This window comes from Cygnus atratus, chromosome 6 (genome assembly GCF_013377495.2).
Source record: "Cygnus atratus isolate AKBS03 ecotype Queensland, Australia chromosome 6, CAtr_DNAZoo_HiC_assembly, whole genome shotgun sequence".
NCBI lineage: Eukaryota > Metazoa > Chordata > Aves > Anseriformes > Anatidae > Cygnus > Cygnus atratus.
The window spans coordinates 23368314-23393250 of NC_066367.1; the positions used below are offsets into that span (position 1 = coordinate 23368314).

Genomic DNA, 24937 nt, shown 5'->3' on the forward strand with positions numbered 1-24937 from the left:
AGACCCAAGTCCTCATCCCAAAAGCACAACTCCAGGAGGTGAGCTACAGGATGTGAAGTGCTCACTGCTCTGTGCCACCCACTGACCTTGTCCTGCAGCTAACCCACGGCTATCTCTGCTCTCCCCAGCAATCCATAGGAGGTTTCTCTGAAGCATGCAAAGGAAGGATTGCTCCTGCAAAGTTAGATTATGCTTTTGACTTCATTCCGTCTTTTATATTCCTTTTCTTCTAGGCAGTCCTTGGACACTTATGTTTTGGACCTAAAACACGTAGAAGCAATATTTTTGAAAATATTTTTTGAAAGATTTTGGACGTATGGTATTCATGAATATTAAAATTATAAATAGCAACTTGTAGCTTCTTCCATAAATATGTAAAAAATATCTTCTATCAGCAGAAGTGGTTTGGAAAAGCCCTCCCTGTTCAGGCTGTCTCTCAGATCTCTGGTCCAAAGCATGTTATAAACAGCTGGAAATGTGATTTCATAGTGGGAATTTCCAGGGAACCATTATAATGAGGAGTATTTTCAGCCCTGCTTCTATATTGTAATTATAATAGCTTTAATCTCTTGAGTACTGGGTAGAAGGAGATCCAGGTGACTGCTCCTCCACAAGTTGGGTGAGGCATTTATAGCGTGACTATTCCAACGTCCAGCTTTAGGAACAAATGATCAGCTGGTGCGAATTAAAATGTAGCTCTGTTGGCTTCATGCAAGCTATGAAAATCACCACCAGCTGCAGATGAGCTCCCGAGAATTTATCAACCACCTGAAAAATGGAGCAGTGTTTTATTCAGTTAGTGTCCTATTTCCATACATAGTTTAATAAAGGAACACTGGCGGAGTTCATCATCATGCTTCCATTGAGATGCTACTGTCGTTAATTAAATTTCTAAAGATGCTGTACTTCTGATTAGCTTGTAGCCTTGTGCTGTTGGTGACGAATCTGTTTCTGAGCAGAGAGCGGCTGCGATGCTTTTTGGAAGAAGAACCCCGCCACGCACCTCTGCTACCAGTTCAACCTGGCGTCCGTGCTGTCATGGCATGAGGCACGGGCTGCGTGCCAGATGCAAGGAGGAGATCTGCTCAGCATCACCAGCCTGGAAGAGCAGAGCTACGTCAGTGATTTAAGTCGTGAGTAGGCACAGCGCACTGCTAACAGTGGGTGTAGGCACATGCTTAGTGTGTTCAGATGGGAATCCTCACTTGGAAGGCTGTTGAATTTTGTCGTAGCCTTTGGAAAGGTGCAGAGTGCGCTTTGTAGCAGGAGTCTTCTGTTCCCACTGTGAGGACATGTTGCTCTCCTCTGGGAAATGGGTCAGCTTGACTTTCTCTGGGGACTGCGTAGGAAGCCTGTGGTTAGATTTCCATTTTACCAGTGAAAAGGTTTGGAGCTTAACACTATATATTACATCTCTCCCATTGCTGCTGGCAAGGCTTTGTCACATAGCATGCCTAAGTACCTGACAAAGCAAGAATGATGGTAAGTTACGACCTTAATAAACCGAGTTCAAAAGCAGTGGTATGTGTTATGTGAGGCTGTAATTGTCTTAATTCCTGCTTGCGTGGTGACTTCTATTCATATTTGCAGCCGTGGTTATGGACATGTGGGTTGTTAGGTGTTTATTTTTGGTTTTTGAGAATTATACAGATGTTTGCCTTCTCTGCAACGCACCATAGTGTCATTTTATTCCTCCAAGGTTTCCTTTGCAAACTGTACTTCACCAAATCTAAATGACTAGAATATTTCTGCAGGCTTGAAATAAATTACCTCTATAGGGAAAAAAAAAAGACAACTTTGGTTTTATAAACAGACGATATTCCTTCTTTGATAAGCTCCTTGGTGTCCCTCATGCAGAAAGTCTCAGACCAGTTCTGCATAGTCCTCTGATGGTATTGCTTTTGTAGCTATTTTGGTGTTGGTGAAGAGGACTGAGCGAAGGACCGGGCACTAAAAACTGTGTTGTGAAAGGCGGCTTCAGGTTTCTTTCCCATTGCTTCCCATTATTGCTGGTTTTCAATTGGAGGATATAAGCTAACAGGAAGTTTTCAAAATAATTTCATTAGCTTTTTGATATGTATACAGGCTGTAGAGGGACTGGAAGTTGTTTGTTTTGTGTCCGACAGCAGGCAGAGACAGGCTGGCGTTTCTGTAGCTGGTGTTACAGATGTAATATCTAAGGCCACCAAGAGCTTATGCGGGGAGGGTTTGCAGGATGGGCAGTTTTTGAAGGGATGCAGACCTCTTGGGTTTATTCCTCCTCAGCTGTGTTGATTAACAAACTAATAGACTTTTTCTAAGGACAGAAAAAAAATAAGTCTGAGCCTTCTGGAGACAGATCTGAAATTTTGTTTTATTCTGATTGTAACAAGTCAGGACAGTATATCTATACCCGTAGATGTTTTAAAACATGGGGAATGTGTGAAGTGTCATTTTGTTTATTTTTTCTGTTTCAGGGCAGTTAAACGCCACAGACATCATGCTTTGGACAGGCCTAAATAGACTGGGGGAAGATACTGGCTGGCAGTGGTCAGATGGAGCGCCATTGATGTTTGTGAACTGGAGAGCAAGTACGTGATGTTCCTCCTGGATTTGTTATAGCAGTGTAATTACATGCTCTCTGTAATTGCAGCACAAGAGAGCTGTACAGCTACGTTTGAAAAGTGAATCAAGTGGACCAGTGTACCTCTCTTTTTGTAGACATATCTATTCATGTTCATGAACTGAAGCCCCTTCTAGGGATGTGGGTGGCATCCATGGAGATGCATTTATTCAAAGCGTTAATGATTTAGTCCTTCTGTCATTTGCTTTTAAGGGTATTTTTGAGATTCCAGCTGCATATTTAAAAACTATGTTCTACCTGGTTGCATGGAAGAAAGGAGTTCTAATTTGTTTACATTAACAGGCTGTAATTAACACTAGGACATTAACATGAGCTTTGAGACTTGGTTTGCTACATTTTGAGGTTTGTCCTCCAGCACATGTAACATTGACACCAGAACTGGATTCAGCCTCTCATCTGATAGCAGCAGGCAAGGAAAGATTGCCATATATGTGTAAGTGGTGGTTAATGTTCAGCTGTCCATAGGGTTGGTGTAACACTGCTAGAAGTTTGGGTGTGCAGGGCTGATTATACATTTGTTCAATAAGAATACAGTGCCATTTTACAAGAACTGAATTTTTGTAATTGCATGCTTCTCAAAAAAATGCATTTTCAGATGTCTCTGATGACCGTTTTAGTGAAAATCATTGTGCGGTGATTAATTCAAAATTGAAGTACGGCTGGCAAAGTTACTTATGTGAATCTGGATTGCCTTTTGTATGCAAGAAATATTTAAGTAAGACAGAGCATGAAACGTTTGGTAAGTCTCTCAGTGTTAATGTGTCCTTTCTGTGAGTATGGAAGGAGAACAAGAGGAAGCTACCTGAATATAAATTTATGAGAACAGTCGTAGCTGCAGTATAGGTTTGCTGGTTTAAGTTGAATGCCATTTACATTAACTGAAGTGGTAACACGTTCTTCTGTTCAAATGCAGTTCTGGATAACAGCTTGAGAGTCTTAAAACTGACAAATCATTTTAATATGCATAGCATTTAATCGGTTCCTTACATCATCAGAGGCTTACAGAATGCTCATTCTCTTTGTATTACAACAGAGCAACACTTCTGAGTTTAAAAATAGGCTTTCAGCTTAGAATGGAAGTAGCCAATTGCCCACAGAAGATAAAGTTGCATAAATGCAGCTCTAAATTTGCAGTTATTTTTATGACGTGCCGTGCTTTTCATATACCAAAAAAGCATTGTACATATGTTTTTGAAAGTGTTTATATAATGACAGTAAGTTATATGGTATGTAGAATGTCTCAGATGCCCGTTCTGTGGGAAACTTAAACACAATTTTGTGTTTATTAGGACATTAATTTCTGTTTTGATAAGAAAAGTTAGATAGGTTCAACTTTTTCCTGATAAATTAAAAGAAAGTTTCCCTGCTTGTTTCAGATACTGAAAAGGGATTTACCAAACTCTTTGTAGTAATGCATGTGCATGTGAAAAAGCTTCAGCTGGTTTTGGATCAGGCCCAAAGGAATAAGGCAGATAAAGGAAGTTCTAAATTGAATAACAGTTCTGTAAGTGTGTTTGTACTAGTCCAGTGGCCTGAATGGTTGAGTCATAAAATAAGGTGGGAAAAAAATCAGTTTGCTCTGTGGGTAGTGATCCGTAGAGCATGTGTTTTGTCCTCAAGATGACTCTGTTTTCAGCATTTGAAGATAGGAAAATAGTCTAATGCAGCACAACCTTTGTATTTCTGTCTAATATACTTTAACCTTGCATGGTTAATTAAAAGATACATGGAAGTATTATGCCACTCGTTGTGATGCTGGCTGGTACCCACACAATCGCAAGTGCTATAGACTTCATAAAGAGGAGAAGAGCTGGAACGATGCTTTGATCTCATGCCAAAGTGACAACAGCAGACTCATTAGTATATCCTCCATGGCAGATGCGGAGCTGCTCCGTAACTTGCTTGAACGTGGTGAGTTTTGAGAGTTAGTTTAAGCTGTGCTATGTTTCTTGAAGTGTTTCTTCTGTGAAGCCTTTTAACGTTGTTAGCCTTGTAAGCCCAATATTATGTGGCACACCCAGATGATGTTTCCAAAAAAAAAAGTGTGATGCACGTGCCTTCTAGGAGTCTTTAAAATGTGAGACATCACCTTCAATAAACATAATAAAGAAACAAATCAACATGTTGGAACACAATGAGAAACTCTATGCTTCCCTTGGTGTTTCAGGATTACCTCACACCCGGGCTTTTGTAAGACTGCAGCTTGTGCTTTATGGGAGTGCAGCACTTGCCCTGGAGCATGCTGGGAAAATGGCAGTCAGTGGTTATACCAAAAGTCAGAGATCCCCGGTAAAACGGCGTCAGTTTTCTTGGGCATTACCGTACTTCTCATGAACCCTCAACAGTCTGGCTTTTGTCCTTTCCTGTTCTTGACTGGTTCCATGCAAACTGTTGCAAAATACTCAATTATTGTCCTCATGCAAGAATTGTGCTTAGAAGCAACAACAGTTCAGAGTGTCTTTTGCTTTGCAAGTTGGCCTTGTTCATGCTGCAGAGTTTCTGCTTCTGCAAGTGTGTTGGTGGAGTCCCCTTTGATGGGCACCATCAAAGCAGCTCTATTAGTCCATGTTACCTTAAAAGATAGCATAATTATAAAAGGAACTTAATGAACAAAAGCTCTTAGGCACAACAGTATGAAGAATTTTATTGTCATAACAGTAGCAAATAAGTGTAAATATTTTGTGCCTCCAGCTGGCATCCCTATCCTGGCAGAACTGCGTAGTTTTGCCATGAGTTGTAGCTTCCTTGAGCTGGGGGCATAGTGACGTGTTTTATCAGCTCTGTCCCATCAGCTGTGGTTGCAGAGTGGTCCCTTATACTGGAATTACTGGACATGATCACCCATTCTCCTCCCTCACACCACCCATCCTCTCTGCTGTCCTGTTTATCTTTTTTGGGAGATTAACCACGGGTCATCTTTCTCGCCTCTGTTAGCATCCTCCATAGATACCAAACACCATTTTTTCCAGAGATGCTGTAGTAGATAGAATTAATTATTGCAGTCAGCTTCAAAATCTGCTGCTGGTGTTTCAGCCCTCCTTTATCCTTCTTTTCAGGAGAAGGGCTTATGTGCCTGAAAGCTCGTCTGCTTTCACTAACTATAGTAGCTAGTCAAGTAAGGCATTACGTCAAACCTCAAGACTCATCTTTCATGGATTTATTAACCACTGTGGCTACAACTGTGCTCTCACTGGGACATAAAGCCATTGCTCAGAGAAAACCTAAAACTGAATGAGCCATGAAAGATTATAAAAATAAATCTTTCCCTTCCATGTCAGGCTTTCTGCCCCATGCAAGCTTCAAGAGCATATGCTCTTGATTTGTATTTTTCTGGGTTTCAAGGCATATTATTGCATATGTTGATCTACTTTTGAAACTATTTAGTCTTCAAGGGAAGTAGGATATTATCTCATCAGTAAGGTTTCCTAAAGTTCATACAACTATTTCTTTTTTCATGCAATAAGATAATTCTTACTGAAATCCCATGAATAATTTTAATAGTGGTGTTGATATTACAGGAACAATAGGCATCATTTCTTCATCATTAAAATATGAAATCTTTTACTCTTTTACAGAAAACGTAACTGAAACATGGATTGGGTTATACAGTAATAATACCCAGTTGTTTTCAAGTGGTCAGATAGCACCCCAGTGAAGCTGTCCAACTGGCACAGCCTAGAACCTAATACCTTTCAAAGAACAGGACAACTCTGTGTTTCAGCACAAGGACCTGTAAGTTTTCTTTTCCTTTTCCTTTTGAAAGAACAAGACAGACACTCTTATTTCACCTCACAATAATTTATTTTCTCACTATGTATACTCTTGTAAACCATGACCTGCAGTATGACTTTGTCGTTTTATTCCTAATATATTCAAGCTGAAATGAAAACAATGTAGCCTTTAGAAACCAATACATTTTGTTGTGCTGCTACACAGAAAAGTTAATCATTGTTTTTGAGGTTATGTTCAATTAAAAAAAAAATAAGTTACGTAAAGCTTGCCAAATGGAAGCAAGCAAATATTCATAGGTATTTTGATAAAGACAAAGTAATTTAAAATCCAGGTGGTGTATATTATAAGTCATGACTCATTAGTTCCAGTCTTTAAAGCTTCAAGTTAATATTTTGAAAAATGTTCAACTGTGCTAATTCTATGTTGCTGTCAGCATTTATAACTTTCATGAAGCATCTTTCAAGAAAAGGGAGTATCATAGATCTACATAAAACTATTGATGTTGAGAGTGGTACGATCGATCCCAAATCAGTCAGGTCTTGTAAGATCGGGAGTAACATTCAAATAAGCTTAGACTAGGCCCTGTCAAACCATGGCTTATGACAGACAGCTTTTTTCTTAATTTGGTCATAAATGTACTTTACTTTTACAATTTACAATACTTAAATTTGCTCAGACCTGATTTAAGTGGCACTATAGTTCAGTTTTTCAGTAAAGTAAATTTTGGGAAAGCATGAAAGCTGTATCAAAAAGTGTTTTCTGTTGTTTCTCCAGTAGTAGGTCCAAGTTGCAATCTTTAATTCATAGATAAGAAAGCCAAAACAATTACAACGACCTGGTGAAGTCAGCTCTCATTTGAAGCAGAAAATGGTAAAAGCCTGGTTTTAGATGCACAAAACTATATTTTACTAATTTTGCAAGTGTAAGCAAACAAATGAAAGCATAAAACACAGTAGTGGAAAAGGAGGAATCAGTATTGGTACATGTCCAGTATTCATAGATGTCTAAAAGTTGTATTATACAAATTCTGTAGTATTTTGAGTAAGGGCTGTTCAAATATAAATGTTAATCTTACAAAGAACTACAGTAAATGGGAAGAAGGTTCAGTATATGATTCTGAAAAGCGTTCTGGCATGCCCATAGTTTTAGTTAATTAAAATGCATTACATCCCAAGGAGTGATTCAAAGAGACAATCTCCTTTGTGTGATTATCAACAGGACTTTTCAGATCAGTGTTGGTAGAAGTAAGTGATCCATCTAAAGGTAAATAAAGGAATAGAGTGAGGAAAAAATTGTCTGTTGCTTGTTTTTATTAAAAAGTTAAAATAGGAAGAGAATTTGTATAATCTAACGTTGTCTGTGTATTACATACGTATGAGAATGAGTATGTAGAGAACATACTTTTTTTTTCCTCCCCCTCAGGAGGGACACTGGAAAGTTAAAAAATGTGAAGACAGATCTTTCTATGTTTGCAAAAAAGCAGGGGAATTTAATAATGTTTCTTCTGAGATGGAATCAAGTTGTCCAGAGGTAAGGGAATTCGTGTTTTTTTGTTTGTTTCAGAACCTTACTGATAAAACAGAATTATAAATAGAGGTGTAGAGTATATGGATGTAAGTAAGTAGATAGATAATTTTAGTTTTTCATGCTGAAGACATGCGTGTTTTGCTAGGAAAAATCTCATTGTTTGCCTTAAAAATATGTAAACTAAAATGTAAGGTAAGATTAAAAGCTTTCCCCAAATGCCTCTCGTGGTTCGTTGCATTGTCAGCAGTTGTGACCCAAGTTCCTATTTCTTTCTAGATCAAAAGTGAAAACCCTTTTGTACACCATCTGTGCAAATAATGGCTGTTATATGATGCTTCATCCCACACATGGTTTTCATACATTTAAAAGGAATGTCAGGGTGAAAAACAATCGGTTTCATTGACACAGAGAATGAACTCTTCCACTCATACATTAGCATTCCTTTCACTTTCAAGCAAAAATGGGAAGGAGCACAACTAGCTACCTAATAGGACATTACAATAGGTTTTCAGGCTTTTAGGCTTGACATTTTGCTAGTAATATGTAACTCGTTAAAGTATGATTTTATTTGCCATTGGTTCCTTTCCTTATGTGTACAACAGTGTAAACAACAAACTTGTGGAATTTATGTTCTTAAAATGTTGTTATTCAAAACTCCGGAGAAGTTCTGTGAACCTCTTCTTCTTTTTCTATCAACAAAAATATATCCCCTCTGACTTCTTTACCCTTTAGGTCATTATCTTCCTTTTTTTCATTTTTGGCCTCTTTTCTCAGTTCAGTTAAATTGTAAGAAGGTGGAAGCTAAACTGTTCGGAGCCGGATGCTGCTTTTCCCCAAATGTACAGCGGTCAGGTCCAGCGTTCTGGTCATATCATTACTGCTTTGTTCCAGGTTAAAATTTCCAAAAGTTTAGGATGATTGATTCTTTGGACCCATGTATTTTATCACTCAAGAATGCCGTGTGTTAAAAGTGTTAAGAAAAGTTTGTTAAAGACCTGACCATGTGAAAAAATGTGCTGAGCATCAGGACTTCCAGTTGTAGTTAGAAGCTGATAGCACTTGAACTTCGGGTACCTCGCAGGAGTGAGATTTAAGAGTCATTGATCTTAAGTAGTTTGGTATGCTCTGGCAAGCTTCCTGTTCAGGATAAATTTCTGCTTGTTAATGTTTCGTACCCTCTAGAAATACATACTGAACGCTCTTATAGTCTCTTGATTTCTATAGATTCTTTTCTTTCTGATGCGAAAGAGTCATATTCATTTAATCAAGTGAAGTCAGTTCTAAGCTTATTGAAAGTTGAATTTTATTTCAGACGTTTTGTCGTAACAATACTCTTTTAATATTCAAGATACATATATTTTTGTTACTTGTTGGCCTAGTTTTCTAGGGCTAGCTCTTTATTTCATACAGTTACACTTTATTTATTTATTTTTTTTCTGTTGCTAATCTACCCTAAATGTATAGAGTATCTGTTGGTGTTTCTCACATTTGATCTTTTGCTTCGTTAACCTGTTACTGTCATCCATGTTTGATGGTTGATAGACTCAGGGAGCTTTGGCCTTGGTCATAATTATTTATTTTTACAAAGCTTTATAGTCGTATCTGTTATTACTGAGCTTTTATCTCATGTTGATTTTATGACTTGTGAATTGGATGAACTACTCCTTAAAATTTTCTGTGGTTCTGCTGAGTGAAGTTTTTGCAATATCAAGTTACAGCAGAAACTTACACTTCTGTCTTTTGAAGACACAAAAAGTGTTAAGCACTTTTTTCCCTTAGCAGGTCAACTATTCTTTTTCCTAGTTGGCAGGCTATTAGTGACACTAAACGTTGTATTGCAAAGGTCACATTCTCTAGGCAGTTTTTCCCAAAACTGAAATAACAGCGTTAGACATTTTCTTTAAATCAGCTTTTGAAACAGGCGGTGGAGTTGTCAGCTGTTTGATAATTGAGTTGGGAGTTTCTGTGTACAGAACTGACAGTATTGGTACTGGTAACTTTCTTCAGTCTTCTACGCTTTAATTAGTGCATTAAAAGATAACAGTATAGTACTAAATCAAGCATTTGTCTTTATGGATGTTGTAGCAGGAGAGAACTGCACTTTTGAGAAGAGAATTGCTATTAAAGCTATAAAACCTCATAAAGAGAAGGACAGCTGCTCAGAATAAGGGTCCATTCAGGTCGTGTTCTGCTTCCCACCAGTGGCCACAAGCAATGTCTGGGGAAGAGCAGAAAAGGGCAAATGTGGGTAACACATCCCCCAATTTCCCTTGACCTCCAGCCATTCAGGGGATTTCCAGAGCCTTTTACGATTTGTGTATCTAACAGCCCACACTGGATTTCCCCTCCAAGTGCTTGTCCAATTTTCCCTTGAACTCATGCTAATTCTTTGTGTTCACAACATTAGTTACTGATATCTATAAATCTGCTGCCCTTTGTGTGGAAAAACGCTATCTTCCATGTTGAATCCACCTCCTGCTTGCTCAGCTTCATTTGTTGTCCCCAAAGTCTCCTGTTGGAGTAGTCACACGTGCCTCCGTGGCACTCCTGATTTTGTGGATGTGTGTTGTACCCTCCTTAAGGCATCACTTCTCCAGACTGAAGACACCCAGTCTGCTTGGTTATTATTTATGTGGAAGCAATTATGTATATGTGGTCATCCTTGTTGCCCTTTTTTTCTAACATCCTTTTTTTTGAGATTAGGGGCTGCAACTCCAAAAAATGAGAAAAACTGAATTTTAAAGGACATAATCACTTTCTCTGTTCTCTCTCTCCTTCTAATTCTTAATGTTTGATTGGACTTTCTGACTAAGCTGGTGTTTCCATGGAAGGTAACCCCCAAATCTCATTCCTGTCTGGTAGGAGCAAGGTAGCTGTCTCTTACGCCAGACGTGAAATGATTTGGTGGGGACAGGAGAGGTCCCCATAATACATCACATCATATTTATCTGCACTGAATGCCATTTTGTTGACTGATTACTCAGCCTTTAAAGTTTGGAATTTCTCAACCTGTGCTTGCCCTCAATGCAAACTTACCATCATCTAGTTACTCCACAGTTGTTATTATTTTTAATAAAGATTAGTGTCAAATTTCTTTCCTCCAGACTTAAGGCACCAAGAAAGCTTTCAGAGGAAGGTTATGAGGTGCCATTTGTTCCCAATTAAAATTTCCAAGAGGTTAGGATGATTGTGTTTACTTAATTTCATGCAATTCACTTGATCACTGGAGGACTCCAGCCGAAGGGAACCAGAGCTTTGCTGTTTCTCACCTGCCCTCCCACAGAGCGCTTGGGTGGCTGAGGGCCAGGCCGGGTGATTTGTTGCTCTGACTGTTTGGATGACAGCCTCTCCCACAGTTAATTCGATTTCTGACCTCTCTACCCTGCCAAAAAGGACAGAGAAGTGGTAATGAGAAGGGGAAATTTGTTGAGTAGCTAAACATGCCAAGAGTTGAACAAGGAAGAAATGCACATGAGCATGCTGTGTGAAGGAGGAGGCCTTGTGTCACTATAGCTATTTTTTTTTTTTTTAATTTTTTTTCTGTAGTTGCCAGGAATGGTGTAGAGGGGCTTTTTAGTCAATACTTTAAACCTCTTCCACCCCCAAATCCCAGAGTTTACATACATATTTCAATTTACACTTGAAAACAAAGGGTGTATGTAATGCTTTTTTTTTTTTTTTTAAGCAACTTAACTGAATCTAACAGGGCAATGTTTACCTTGCACTTGAGATATTCAATATCAGGAATGAGCTACCACAGCTATAAACCAGAGTGCTACTACATGCTTCGTGCCAAAAAGCTTGGCATACGTCCCCAGACTAAGTCAGTAAATCAATGTTCAAAGTATAAAATGCAAACAAAAGTAGTGTGTGTAGGGAGTGCCTTTAAGTTGCCCATATCTGTGTCCTACCCATGAAAGATGTTACCGCCTGTGTGTATTTAGCCAGTTTTTGCACAATTTAAGGATTTCAACTTTCTTTTGTTAAATTCACCCACCTTTTCAATGACCTTGAGGGTAACTTCTCTGGAGCCACAGTGGAAAGGAAGAGGGCTGTAGGGTCATGAGTGATGAACAGAGAGAAACAACAAAAGGCGATCAAGTTTTTAATAGCTATATAATAATCTATAAAACAATGTTCGTTTCTTTAAAGGGATGGGAAAGACATGGTGGATATTGTTACAAAATCGACAGTACCCCTCGAAGTTTTGAACATGCTTCCAGTGGTTATTTCTGCCCATCTGCACTTGTATCAGTAACAAACAGGTAGTTAATCCTATCAGACAGTGTGAAGATGCTTCTAATAAAAGCTATTCTAACTTCAGAAAGCATTGCATGGCAAAAGATATTACTATTATGAAATAATGTTTGTGTGAGAGTTGAGCGTAATTACTAACATTGGCTAGAATAAAAGGTTTGTTCTGCTTTATTTTTTAATTGAAAATAATTTTAATAAAAAGCAGTTGTTAGTATACTTTAGATTTGTAGCAATGTGCACACGTGAGCATGCAGGAATCTAAACAAAGCACTTTATACAGAGGTATGTAACATCTTTAAGAAATTTTATCTGTGTACTTGGAAGCTATACTGAAAAATGACAGTGTATTTAACTTTTATAATCAAAATCCTTAAAATTTTAATCCAAATCAATTACTGTTTTATAGATGTTTCTATTTAGTTTTGCATTTTATGTGAATCCTCAGCAAACCCAGGGGAGAGCGTAAATGTTTGAAGAGCATCTGACCTCTGTCTTCCCTTTTTTTCTATCTACCTATATTCCAGCCTCAGCAAAGCTTTCTTCTCTTCAGATGTCCAGATGCTTGGGTTGTCTCTGATCTGTTTATGACTTACCCCATATGTTGGATTCCAATTAGTTTATAACATACTGATATATCAAATAGATATATTTTATGCGTACTTTAATCTACACATTTTTTTAAACCACAACAATAACAACAAAAACAAACAAACAAAAAAAAACTTAAAGAGGAAATCTTCCATCCCTTTAGGACAGGGAAAGCGCTGTAACCACTCATAATCAGATGTGTGATAGCTAGAAACTTCAGGAAAACATGGGCTACCCAATGTAAGATTTTAAATTAATGGAAATTTGGCCTGCTAGGTGATTTCAGGATTGTGCAAAGTGAATACAATGGTATACTGCAATGCAGCAATAATCCTTACTAAGAGAATAAAGGCCAAATTTTGGGCAGCTGAGTGTTTGCAACTCAAACTTCAAAGGGAGCTAAGGGCATGCTGCACATCACTGGAAGCATGTGTTCTGTGTTTTTCTGTTTACTTGTTTTTATTTTATTTCTGCTGGATGTAGCCATCACTGTTTATTACGGTAGTTTCCAGTTCCAGTGTTGGAGCAACAAGGGAAGCTAGGTGTTAGTTTAGCTTAAGTTTTAATTACTGCTTAGCTTTGTTGCTCTGATGTGACAAATACAAAAACTTCTCAGTGGGTTGATCCTAAAATATTCATTAAAATTATATTGGATACAAAGAGTTGATATAAAAAGAGAACATGCAAAGGAAATGAAAAATAAATAAAGAAGTTCTCAGTCACTCAGTGTTACAGATACATTCAGATTTTTACATTTTACATTTACATTACATTTACATCATTCTTACGGTATTTAGCAGTTCTTTTCACAATCTGGAGGAAAAAATAGGGAAGTTTTATAAGTCTTTATCAAGCTGAGAACTTTGACATGTATATTTTCATAAGCTGATTAAATGTGCTTATAAACTAAAACGTTTTTGTATAATGCTATACCAATTATATCTGAATAAATTACATTGAAGTGACAAGGGGCTGCTGTATGCAACCATTATTACTTGAAAAAGACCTAAATGTCTCATCTAAGTTTCTAAATGAATAAATTTCAGAAGGAAAAACTAATTGCTTCTGCAGTCAAAACAGCTCGGAACAGCTGGTGCTTTGAATCCTTCAGCTCTGATTTTTAGTGCCATTTTGTGTGTCCAGTTCTAATAAGATACTTCTGTGCAAAGCTTTTGCTTTTCTTTATTCTGTATCTTTTTGTGACCCTACTATCTTTTCTACTTTCAAGACTTCCTTACTTTTATCTGTTCATCATGAATATATTTTGTTTTAACATTTTGTACCAGAAGCATTGAGAGATTTCAATCTATGGTTCCTTGAATGTGCACAAATGCTGGAGAGGAAAAAATAAAAAGGAAGAAGAAGGAGGAAAAATTATGCTTGCTTTATACTACAGAGTTTTGTGTGAAATTTACCACAGAATTCTATAAAGAAAATTAAATACCTTTTAGATATTTTTCTATTATTGGGTGATTACATTTTTTTCATGATGCCTACTTACCACAACACCAATTGACCTATATTCTAACAAGCTTTTTGTCCTGATCATTTTATTAAGGTTTGAACAAGCTTTTATCACCAGCATGATCCATAGCATGGTGAAATCTGAGAGAACTTATTTTTGGATAGGCCTGCAAGACCTTAACAACACAGGAGAATACTTTTGGCTAACAACAGATGGGAAGAATCACTCTGTGAGCTACACAAACTGGAACAAGCATCAGCCACGTGAGTAACGCACTGATTTAAAAACAAAAACAAAAAAAACACAACAAAAACAAATGACTTGTGGGGAGCAAAATACTCTCACTACACATGGTTTGCCATTTTGCATTTTATATGAAGAAGAGGGTATTGTCTTCCATACATTTCTGACAATAAGGACACTGTGTGGAGGTTTTTTTTCTTCTTCCTCTTCAGTTTGCTGATACTTAGTTTGCTTGTTTGATTTTTGTTTGCTTTATAGTAATACAAAGGAAAACTTTACAAGAAAATAGAAATGAGAAAATTAAATAGCAGGTTAATGTACAGAACATTTGAACATTCAAATATGACCACTGATGTTGTTGCCAAGCTTTTGACTCTTTAGATGACTAGAATTTAAGTTCTTCATCTTTTGAAGCATAAACCTCTTAAAGATACCTGAGAAGAGAGACATGAAAATAAATACATGCAATTTCACTAGTTTCTTCCAAGTTTTTGACTCTACATTTATTGCTTTACTACTGCAGTTTGTTAAAGTACTATTTTAAGTCACATTTTATCTCCTGCATTTTGTGAAAGGAATCCTTTGTTCATTTTACAAGCTCAAGTCAGCCAAGACAGGCTTACAACCTGGTCACTGACCAGAGAACTTGCTAGCTTTGTAATCCCATCAAGGTTTTATATAGAACTGGATGCCAGTAAAACAGAAGTTTCACCAAAAATTCACAAAATTCCAGTGTTTTATTCCAACACTCGATGCTTACTTCTGTGCTTTAGGTCATTCTGGAGGATGTGTGGCAATGCGCGGAGAGAACCGTGTTGGTTATTGGGAGGTAAAAAGCTGTAGGAACTTCAAAGCAATGTCATTATGCAAGCAAAAAATCAATTCTTATGAAGAACCTGAACTTACTTTTCAAAGACATTTGAGTTCCTGCTACTTTGGATGGGAGTCAGAAGCCAACCTATTTAACTGCTACAAGGTAAGTGGCAAACTTGAATTCAGTTTCTCAGATTCTGCATCAGTTTAGGAATAAACTGTTCCAAAAATATTTTGATAAAACATTTCTTCTACTTAACTGTTACCTTCCTTCACTGCATTTTAAAATGAATAAAAGTCTGAAGACTTCAATTGGAACTACGCTAGAAATGTATAAGACTTTATTGTAGGAAAAACTGCAAATAATATTTGATTTTTTATGGGCTTCTGAAACAACTTGCTCTCCAAAATCAACTACATTTATGACAGTGTTTATTTTACTGCAGATATTTCACAGTGAAAAAGTTCTGATGAAAAGAACATGGGATGAAGCAGAAACATTATGCCAAGATTTTGGAGCACATCTTGCTAGTTTTTCCCATATCTATGAAGAGACGTTTCTAAACAATTTGTTATATACAATTTTTGATAGGTAAGTACACTTTATTAACATCAACAAGGTTTATCTTAAATGTACTAATCTGTAAAAATAATGTATGATTTAAAGCCTTCCATGCTCTTTAATAGTATCTAAGGAAGTCTCTACTCTTGACTCATGAATTTAGAAATGGGTGAAAAGAAGTGGAATACCAACACTGTAATGTGATTGTTTTTGAAGATGATCTTTGTAGTAGGTGTCAAATGACTATTAATGTCAAAGTGTCTTGTGAGTTAACGTTCCCTGTAGAACTGAAGGTTCTGCAATTTGATCCTACTTTAAACATTTTCTTCTTTAAAATACAATATGATATTTTAGAAACAAAACCAGATACTAAAATATTAATACATGTATTACAGTATGATACATTGAGTTAAAGAAATGAATGTGAGTATTTGCACTAATTAAAAAGTAATCTGTGAAATAGCTAAGGAAAAAGTGTGTGAGAAGTATGTTTCTGTTCCCATCACAGGACAGAAGAAAGACAATTCTGGATTGGATTTAATAAAAGAAACCCACTTTCTGGAGGGACGTGGCAGTGGTCTGACAGAACACCTGTAAATACATGTATACTATATATTTCAGAAACCTCTCAAGTAATATCTGTGTATCAGTTCCCCAAAATAAGCTGTGTGAACTGACAAATGTTGGCCAGGAACGTTCTGCTTTTTTCACAACCACATACTACATTTAAAATAATTGTTACAGTAGGGTTAACATTATACTACTGTTAAAACAGCCTGTGCAAAAGGGTTGTACAACTGCAAAAGGAATTTAGTAGAATTATAAAGTTTTGTGGATGTGTGCTTTCCTGCAAAGCATGTTGTGGTTAGCCCAGGATATGTCACACTGCATTGTAAAAGATTTCTGAACAAGCATGTGGATTTTGGAGTACACAGAAGGGTCAGTTTTTAAACTGTAATTAATTTTCAGCCTTAAGGAAAAGTGCCAGCTCTGCCGTCACTACTTAAGTAATTGCAGAATATGAGTGCAAAGTTCAGTCATGTAAGGTGCTGAACAGCAAAGGCTGTTAGGCTTGGACAACCACTGCTAATCATAGAATCCTAGAATGTCCCGAGTTGTAAGGGACCCGCAAGGATCACTGAGTCCAACTCCTGGTTCCACACAGCACCACCCAAAATCGAACCATATGTCTGAGAAGGTTGTCCAAATGCTTCTTGGCAAGCTTGGGGCCATGACCACTTCCCTGGGGATCCTGTTCCAGTGCCATGTCAAAAAACTGTTACGTTTTATAGCTATTCAATTTCTTTTACAAAGATGGAGTCTGATTTAAGGTGGGAAATTGAACAGGACGTTGCAAGAAAATGAGTATGGATCCCATTTTTAATATTTTACCACCATAATTTAGGTAATCCTCTAGTTCCTTAGTCTGGAAGTTACTTCTCATGTTCTTAAAATACGCACATCTCCATATCCTTCCTTTTTTTCCACTATAATAATTTTGAAATGCTTTATCTTGAATTTTCCCTGAAAAATAATGGCTGTGCTGTTTACAGGTTGTATCTTCATTTTTGGAGAGCAAATATGTTGAAGACGATTCAAGAAACTGTGGTGTGTTCAAAGTAAATAAAACAGTCTTTCCTGCCCACTGCAATGAAAAACGTGAATGGATATGCAAAATACCAAAAGGTGAAATTTTAATTAGCACACATTGCCTATTACACCCTTGACTTGTAATTCAGAAGAGACAAGAAAAAATATCTAAAAGACTGCTTTTTGTCCAAATCTGGAGTTCTCTCCATTCGTCTTCAGCATGAAATCATGGCAAAGCTACATGCAGCCATTAGGGTTTGTTGGCCAGTTACAAGGACTTATCTGTGCTGGCAGGTTAAAAATGGGTAGCAATGATTAGCAGTTAGTTAGCAGGAGTTAACCAAAGTCGTGATGAATAAAAGTTGTTAAAAATGTTAAGATTGCTAGGTGTGGCAATTATTTTATTTCTTTTTTTTTTTTGTCCCTGGACGCGAATAGCAACATTCTTCATCATTTTGATTAAATTCTCACCATGTGGGGAAAGTAATTTCAGTGCAGTATCTCTTCTCATTATTAATCTGATATGTTTTAATTTATTTATGTGTTTTTGCAGGTGTTAAACCAAAGAATCCAGATTGGTACATAGCTGGTATGAAAACCTTTTTTAAATTTTTTGTCACATCTTGAAATATTATCATTTAAAAATGTAATTTAAGCTGTTGGTAAAAATAAATAACTGAACTGTTTTAAGTTAAAAATTTACATTGTGTAACCTTGTAGGAACTTCTTGTTGCTACAGAAGAAAACGTGCTGCTCTTTTGGTTAAGAATGCTGAAACGTAAGATACTGCTTAGGTTAGATAAAGGAATGTTGCCAGTATTAAACACATGAATTTGATATCCTTTCAATAATATTGAAATTGCCTTTTTGCAAAGTCCAGGCAACCCTGTTAATATTGCTACATTAACACAGGGTATAATATAAAGCCGAAAGTTGCTAATTATCCATTTGTCATAATTCGATCTGTCAAATATGGTTCTGCTCCTCATTGTGGAATATTGTCCTGTGACAGGTGGCTGGAAGCAGGCCACGTGAGTCGCAAAGAACGTGAATTATAGTGAGGTTTTACGCCTGCACAGCTCTCGCTCTTCTGCTCGTTTTCTAGAACTGCCATGGTCATATTACCAAGGAGCAGAGTATCTTTTCCACGTAAATCCTACGGACTGGGACACCTATGAGTTTATCTGTGGCTGGCTTCGTAGTGGAATGGCAACAATAAATTCTTCTGGTGAACAAGCATTTATTGAAAATAAAATTAAGAAGGTAACAAGACTGTGATTTTAAAAAATAAACCCTCTCACTTTTTTTTTTACTGGTTATTTTCTATTGCATATTTTGGAAAGTCTGATTGCCTATTACTCCAGGTAGAATCCAAAAGACATTTTACTTCAGAAATAATTCTCTGGCTGTCTTTATTTTCCATATCCCTCCTTGGGGCCCTGCTTAGCTAAAGAAGTCAGTGACATTTCAGAATCTGCAGAATCATTGTGCTAATGAGCAGGTCTGTCTCCCTCAAGAGTTGTAAAAGGAGCAAAAAACAGTTGTCTGTCCCAAAGTTATGAAAGTAATTAGGTAGACATGAATTCGTGTAAGCGAAAGACATGTCTCACATGTGTGTCCCACTTATCTTTTTCTGCTTCCACCCCTCCGTGACCAAGGGGATGCAGATACTAGCACAGCTGAGCTGAGTTCAAGTTTGCCCCTCATGGCTCCTCAGTTGTTCATGTGGCAGTTCTGCACCCAGCAGGATTGCTCCTGATCCCACACAGCTTCATAATTGCAGTTGGTTCCCATTCAGTGAGTGGCAGCTGGTCTGGGAGCAGCAATGTCATGGGACACTTCAGTGGGTATATTAGCATGAGGTGGGCAGTGCATCCAGATGTTTGAAACAGTCTTCATAGTTTGAATCTTCAACACCATGATTGGAAAGATTACTCCTGGGCAGTGCTGGCCAAAATGATTTCTGAATACTGATTTCCCTGCACCTTAATTTAAACTAGAGTTCCAAACCCTAGCAGTGGGTCCTTATGACCATGCAAAATACGTCAGTTTTTCTTCTGTGTATGTCATCTTGGGCAACATTCCCCTAGTTCTGCAGCTTTATATGGTCTCTCCTGAATAAGTCCCCTTTAATACTGGACATATTTATATGGAAAAAGACACCTGCCTCTAAATTCCTCTCTGTAGGAAAGCAGAGTTTCTGTAGAGCTACAGTGAGGTAACACAAGTTGAGAAATAATTGCGGAAGCAGATAATTTCCAAGAAACAGTGTGTTTTCTTTCAGGTGTTCTCAGTAAAATGAAAGAAGGAAAATACAAAAAAACCCTCATATAATAATTGAAAAACTGTTTGCCTTACTGAAGGCAAAATCCTACAGTTGTAATGTAAAGGGATAGCAAAGTGTAATCATTAGAACAACAACCAGTGCTGAGCCAGAAAAGCTCTCAACTTATGCTTATTTAGTTTTGCTTGTGTTATGTACAAGCCTTCTCTGCTTTTAACATAAAATAAAAACACAAGGACAGTTGTTCTCTAGTAAGATGGTATTTTTAAGTTTCTAGTGAGTTATGTGTCATTTTTGTCTTTTGCTAAAGTGATTTTGTATCAAGACATGATGAACTGGATTTAAACCGGCAGTTCATGGCAGAAATAGCTTACAGTGGAAGAGCAGCATAACTGGATATAGCTGTCTTCATCCACGTCTACTAGAGACTACTGTGCTGTCATGAAATTACTGTCCTATCTAAAACCGTATGCTTATGACTTCAAAAATGACAAAGCTGTAAAAATGGGTGTATTTTTCCAACTTAGGATCACTTAAAATAGCTAATCAGGATCCTTCTTTAAAGTCATATTTACTTACAAGAGATCTTTCAAAAGCAGCTTCATAACTGAAGTAGTGGATATCGTAGCATTTGATGGTGAGAATGCCAAGTTTACTCCATTTGCATTTGAAATTGGGTTAACTTCAAGCTTCATTTCAGAATATGACAGATTGAGCTATTTTAAAACCTGCTGCCTTTGGCTAAACTTTTGCAGTATAGCCAGGTGTGTCCTTAAATGCTTGTAACTGATTTTCTGTGGAAGCAGGAGTAAAGATGGCAATCACTAAAATAATAACAAGGAGTCTGGATAGAATTTGTATGTGCTATTAGAAAACTTTGTAAAGATTTCTTCACACGGGATTTAAAATCACATTTTTCACTACTTCTGTAAAAAATGTGATGTATGCTGAGTGCTATGATTAGAAAGCTAAACTCGAGGACCAGTCAGTACCAAACCAGACAGCATTACCTAGAGTTTGTTCTTTGTCAAAAATGTCTATTTTTTTAATTTGATACTGTCATATAGGCTGTTAGCTTATGAAATCCTAACTAACTCTAAGGGCTGTATGGCTGCCACGATACATGGAGCACTTAAATGGTTTCTGGAGAAAAAGTAACGCTTCTAAATGGCCAGATAGCGTTTACAGTGCCCTGTAACATTCATAACTCTTTTTTTCCCTGGTGACTTTCCCAAAGACCCCCAAACTGCGACTCTTTGAGTGACTAATCTTGAAAGTGAAGGCTCGTTCATAGTTTAAATCAGAATCAAGTTAGCACAGTGGTAATAAGTGGCTGTTTGAATTACATTATTTCTGTGAATTATCCATAATACTTTGTCTTTTAGGACTGGAAGTCCAGAACCTTTCATGAGCATAACAATCAGTCTAAAAAGCGTGTCTACGAATCCATTGTATGAGCTATAAGAAGTAATGTAAATACTCTCAGAAAGCATACTGGAAACATTAGGGCCATCAGTATTTTAATGCTCAGAGGAAATATTTGTACTTCATAACTTCAATAATTGTATATTTTTAGTAGTTTTGAACCAAGACTGCAATAAGTGGCAAATAGGCTGTAAATTCCTTAAATTGACAACCTAGTTTACATAAGTTACATCAGCAGTCCAGTGGAAACTGGGGGCTAAATCATGCTTTACTTAGATGAATAACCTTGCTGAAGTCAGGCAGAAGTAGTCCCATAAATTCACACAGGCAGGATTCAGCACCTGTTTTTCCATCTGAACCCAAAAGGAGATGCTATTTGCCTGAATACAAACAGGGTCTGGTTTTAGGAGTTTGTTAATGCTTTGATAAGAGGGCAACAACAGTTAAACATATGGCAAAACATTTTTTTTTGTAGCTATCGAATAGTGATGTTCACTGGTGGATTGGATTGCATGCAGAAAATGCCAGCAATGAATTTCGGTAAGAGTGTGCTTCAGCTGCTCTGATTTGTACTTGGCATGTCTTGTTTACAAGCTGCTGTTCAGTTTGATGGGCTAAAACTGTTTGATGACTGAGTGGGATATTCAAGAGACAACTTCGGCTTTCATGTAAATACCTTTCAGAATATATTACCCTTCATTTATTTCCATGTTACAGTATTTCTTCTGAAAGGGGTACAAAAGATGAAAGCCAAAGGCTTGACTACCAACCCATTCTTTGTTTGTTTTAACGCTTAGTTAATAAGTGGGCACTTTTAACCCTGTATCTACTTACAAACACTTTTAATGGGGGCTGTATTTTTAGGTCAGGACAGGGAAAAGTGTAACTACACTCTTAACATTTCTGTGCAGCTGGAGAGATGAATCACTAGTAACATATCAGAACTGGAATGAAGGGAGAGAACGAGATCTGCGTAAACCAGGGAAAAGATGTGGCTTCATTTCATCACAAACAGGTTTATTTTATATTTCCTGTTTTGCAGGAGTTGTGAATTGATTCTGTTGTTGTCCAAAGGGGGATTATGTTTTTAATTGCTTTCAGGAAGTGCAGTTTGTATTACAATCTTGTTACATGGTTATAGATTGCATAGCTGTTTTTGTGGTTAAGAAAAGAGCAGCAAAGTATCGTGAATTTGCTCAGAGACGTAGGTGATAGGGCTTAAAAGTATATTAATAGTTCTAGTATTTTAATGTCAAAATATAAATACTCCAGTGATACTGAATCGTTAGTTTTACTTAAGAATCTACTATGTGGCACAGCAAAAAGTGTTGATGCGTTGCTGGTTTTCACAGTCACTTTTCTCATAACCAAAAGAGCCAGATGGACTGAGCTGCAGTTTTTCTTACTTTCAAAAACTGTTTTTATATCAGCAAACATTTTTAAATACTCAGGTTTCTATCTCATTTTGATCGCACAGCCAATCTGCTGAAGAATTTTGGGTACCATGTTTTGTTATCCAATGGTGCTAGCCTCTAGATTGTCACATAGATCTTTCTTTTGCTACTGTAATAAAAAAAAAATTAAAATATTGCCAGTTCCAGTTTATCATTTCTCAGTCTCTGTTTTCTGATCTGAGAGTCATATGATAAGGTAAACATGTCAGGTTCCTTGGAAACAAAAAATATCCAACTTAGTGTTTATGAGAAGAGCTGAAAAAAAGTAATCCAGTTGCACTCCTGTAATCCAAAAGCCAAAACTGAACAGAAAAAAAAAGGGAAGAGAATCCTGCCCACTCCCATCAGCTGGCCAACAGATGGGAGCAGGTCAGCAAATTGTTGAGTGCACTGTGTTCCACTGAAAAATCTGTTTTCCTTCTAAGCAGGTCAGCACTGGATGTCAGTACCTGCATCTTGCCAACAATTTTCAATGAAAGGAAGTCAAACTATTTTATCTGGAAGACATCATTTCTATATGTTTCCTTTTTTTTAATTTAATTGATTTTTTGATTTTTTTTAAAAAAATGATGATACACGCATATGTTACATGACTCAGCGTAGAGGAATTGGTTTAACTTAATAAAATCAATCTGTGAATAAAAATATGAGCCCCATGGACCATCATATGTACTATAACGTGATATGTCCAAATGTATTTGATGTAGGATCTTGACTTGTTCAACCAATAAAGGGGATACCCTTCTTAACAATATCTAAGCTAAAAAAACGTTCTTTCCAGTTCTCAGGTGAATATTGAACTCTGATTTTTTCTTTTTTTTCTTTTTACACAGGACTCTGGGGTGATGAAAACTGTACTGTTTCTCTTCCTTGTATTTGTAAACGTAAAATTGCATGGAAAATTGAGAAAGAGATTCCAAAAGACCAAAACCAACAAGGAATATGTCCCAAGGGCTGGTTGCACTTTGGATTCAAAGTAAAATATTTTTTCCTGCTGTTTGACTATTCAAAATGCATTCCATATTTATGACAGTAATTGGACTTCTTAAAGATTATTCAGTATTTGAAGCCTTTCTTCATTTTTGAAAGGGCCCTTAGGTTTGTGAATACTGACGTAGTGATATGAAGGTTTATGGCTGTTAAGTAGCTTTGTACACAGAAGTTGCCTTAATATGGTGTTAAATTTTACTTTAGTTAAAGGAAATGTATACTTATTTATGCAAAAGCTTTCTAAGCATATTTATACATATGCTATCAAAAAGCCTGTTCCATGCCTTTTCCATTTATGACAATTCTGTTATGGCCTAAAAACAGAACTCTGACCCCTTGGTGTACACAATGGATGTCATCCTCCTAAAGATGTGGTTTCAAATAGTGTTTGTCAAAGGTGCTTATAAACCAAAGCCTACTTGAAATTGAAGTTTCAAAGGCAGTCACTTCATTAGGCTTTTCTTAAACACATACATTCCTTAATGTTGACATGCATTGAGGTGACCAGGCTTATCGCAGCACTAAAATGCAGTGACTATAATGATAAATTTAGCCTAGATCACATCTACTTTTAAACAGTTTGAATCCAAGCCTAAGTGCAGCTGAACACCAATACCAGGAACATGGAAATGATCCAATACATGACAGAAACTGATGAAATATATAGGTTCAGTAAAGTGTGTGAAGTGTTTCAGTGGCGATGATTCAGATCCTAACTAGCCCACCTGATGGTATCCAGGGGTTCTCAGCAGGAGAGGTTAGACACTGAAAAAGCAGGGAAGGAGACCTGTGTCTTTATGTGAAATGCAGTAGTATGCTACTGACCGCATGGCATCATCGGAGGCTGTGGATCCAGCACTCTTAATAACTGGTGAGCAGTTTAAACTGGAGGAAAAACAAAGCAAGTCTTTTATTTTTTGAAACAGTGCTTTTTGATACAAATTCCAAAGGATCCAGACCACCTGAGGAGCTGGTACTCTGCACAAGCATTCTGCAGTAGATATGATGGTTCCCTCGCCTCCCTCGAAGATGAACTGGAACAAGGTAGAATACTGAAAATATTTTTAAATAAATGAAATTTCATCTTCACTGTGATGCTTTACTAAAGTTTAATCTTGGATACAGATTTAGGAAAAAAGATCACACAAATCCCACTCAGGGTTCCACTGCTTTAAACAGATCAGCATGTGTTTTCTTTCCTGTTTTCCCAAAATATAAAGAATACAACATCACATTGTTGTCAAAGCAATCTCATTTTTATCCATTAATATTACTTAAAATCTGATCTATAGTATAGCACAAAGTACTAGGCTGGAAATGTCAGAGAAGTGAATGCTAGCACGTTCAGGAATATTTAAAATCTGTATTCACAAAAATCTGTGGT

At 37.1% G+C, this 24937-nt stretch overlaps 1 protein-coding gene across 1 annotated transcript in view; it reads left to right on the forward strand.

The window, feature by feature from the left end:
• PLA2R1 (phospholipase A2 receptor 1) overlaps positions 1-24937 on the forward strand; it is a 41622-nt gene that overhangs the window by 5852 nt on the left and 10833 nt on the right. Inside the window, 19 exon segments of the mRNA XM_035570901.2 lie at positions 960-1133; positions 2457-2570; positions 3219-3362; positions 4346-4534; positions 6199-6237; positions 6240-6355; positions 7778-7885; positions 12035-12147; positions 14286-14455; positions 15209-15411; positions 15695-15840; positions 16319-16403; positions 17364-17496; positions 17954-17989; positions 18506-18663; positions 21585-21649; positions 22021-22124; positions 23397-23539; positions 24480-24597. Of these exon segments, the coding sequence (XP_035426794.1) occupies positions 960-1133; positions 2457-2570; positions 3219-3362; positions 4346-4534; positions 6199-6237; positions 6240-6355; positions 7778-7885; positions 12035-12147; positions 14286-14455; positions 15209-15411; positions 15695-15840; positions 16319-16403; positions 17364-17496; positions 17954-17989; positions 18506-18663; positions 21585-21649; positions 22021-22124; positions 23397-23539; positions 24480-24597 (2358 nt within the window).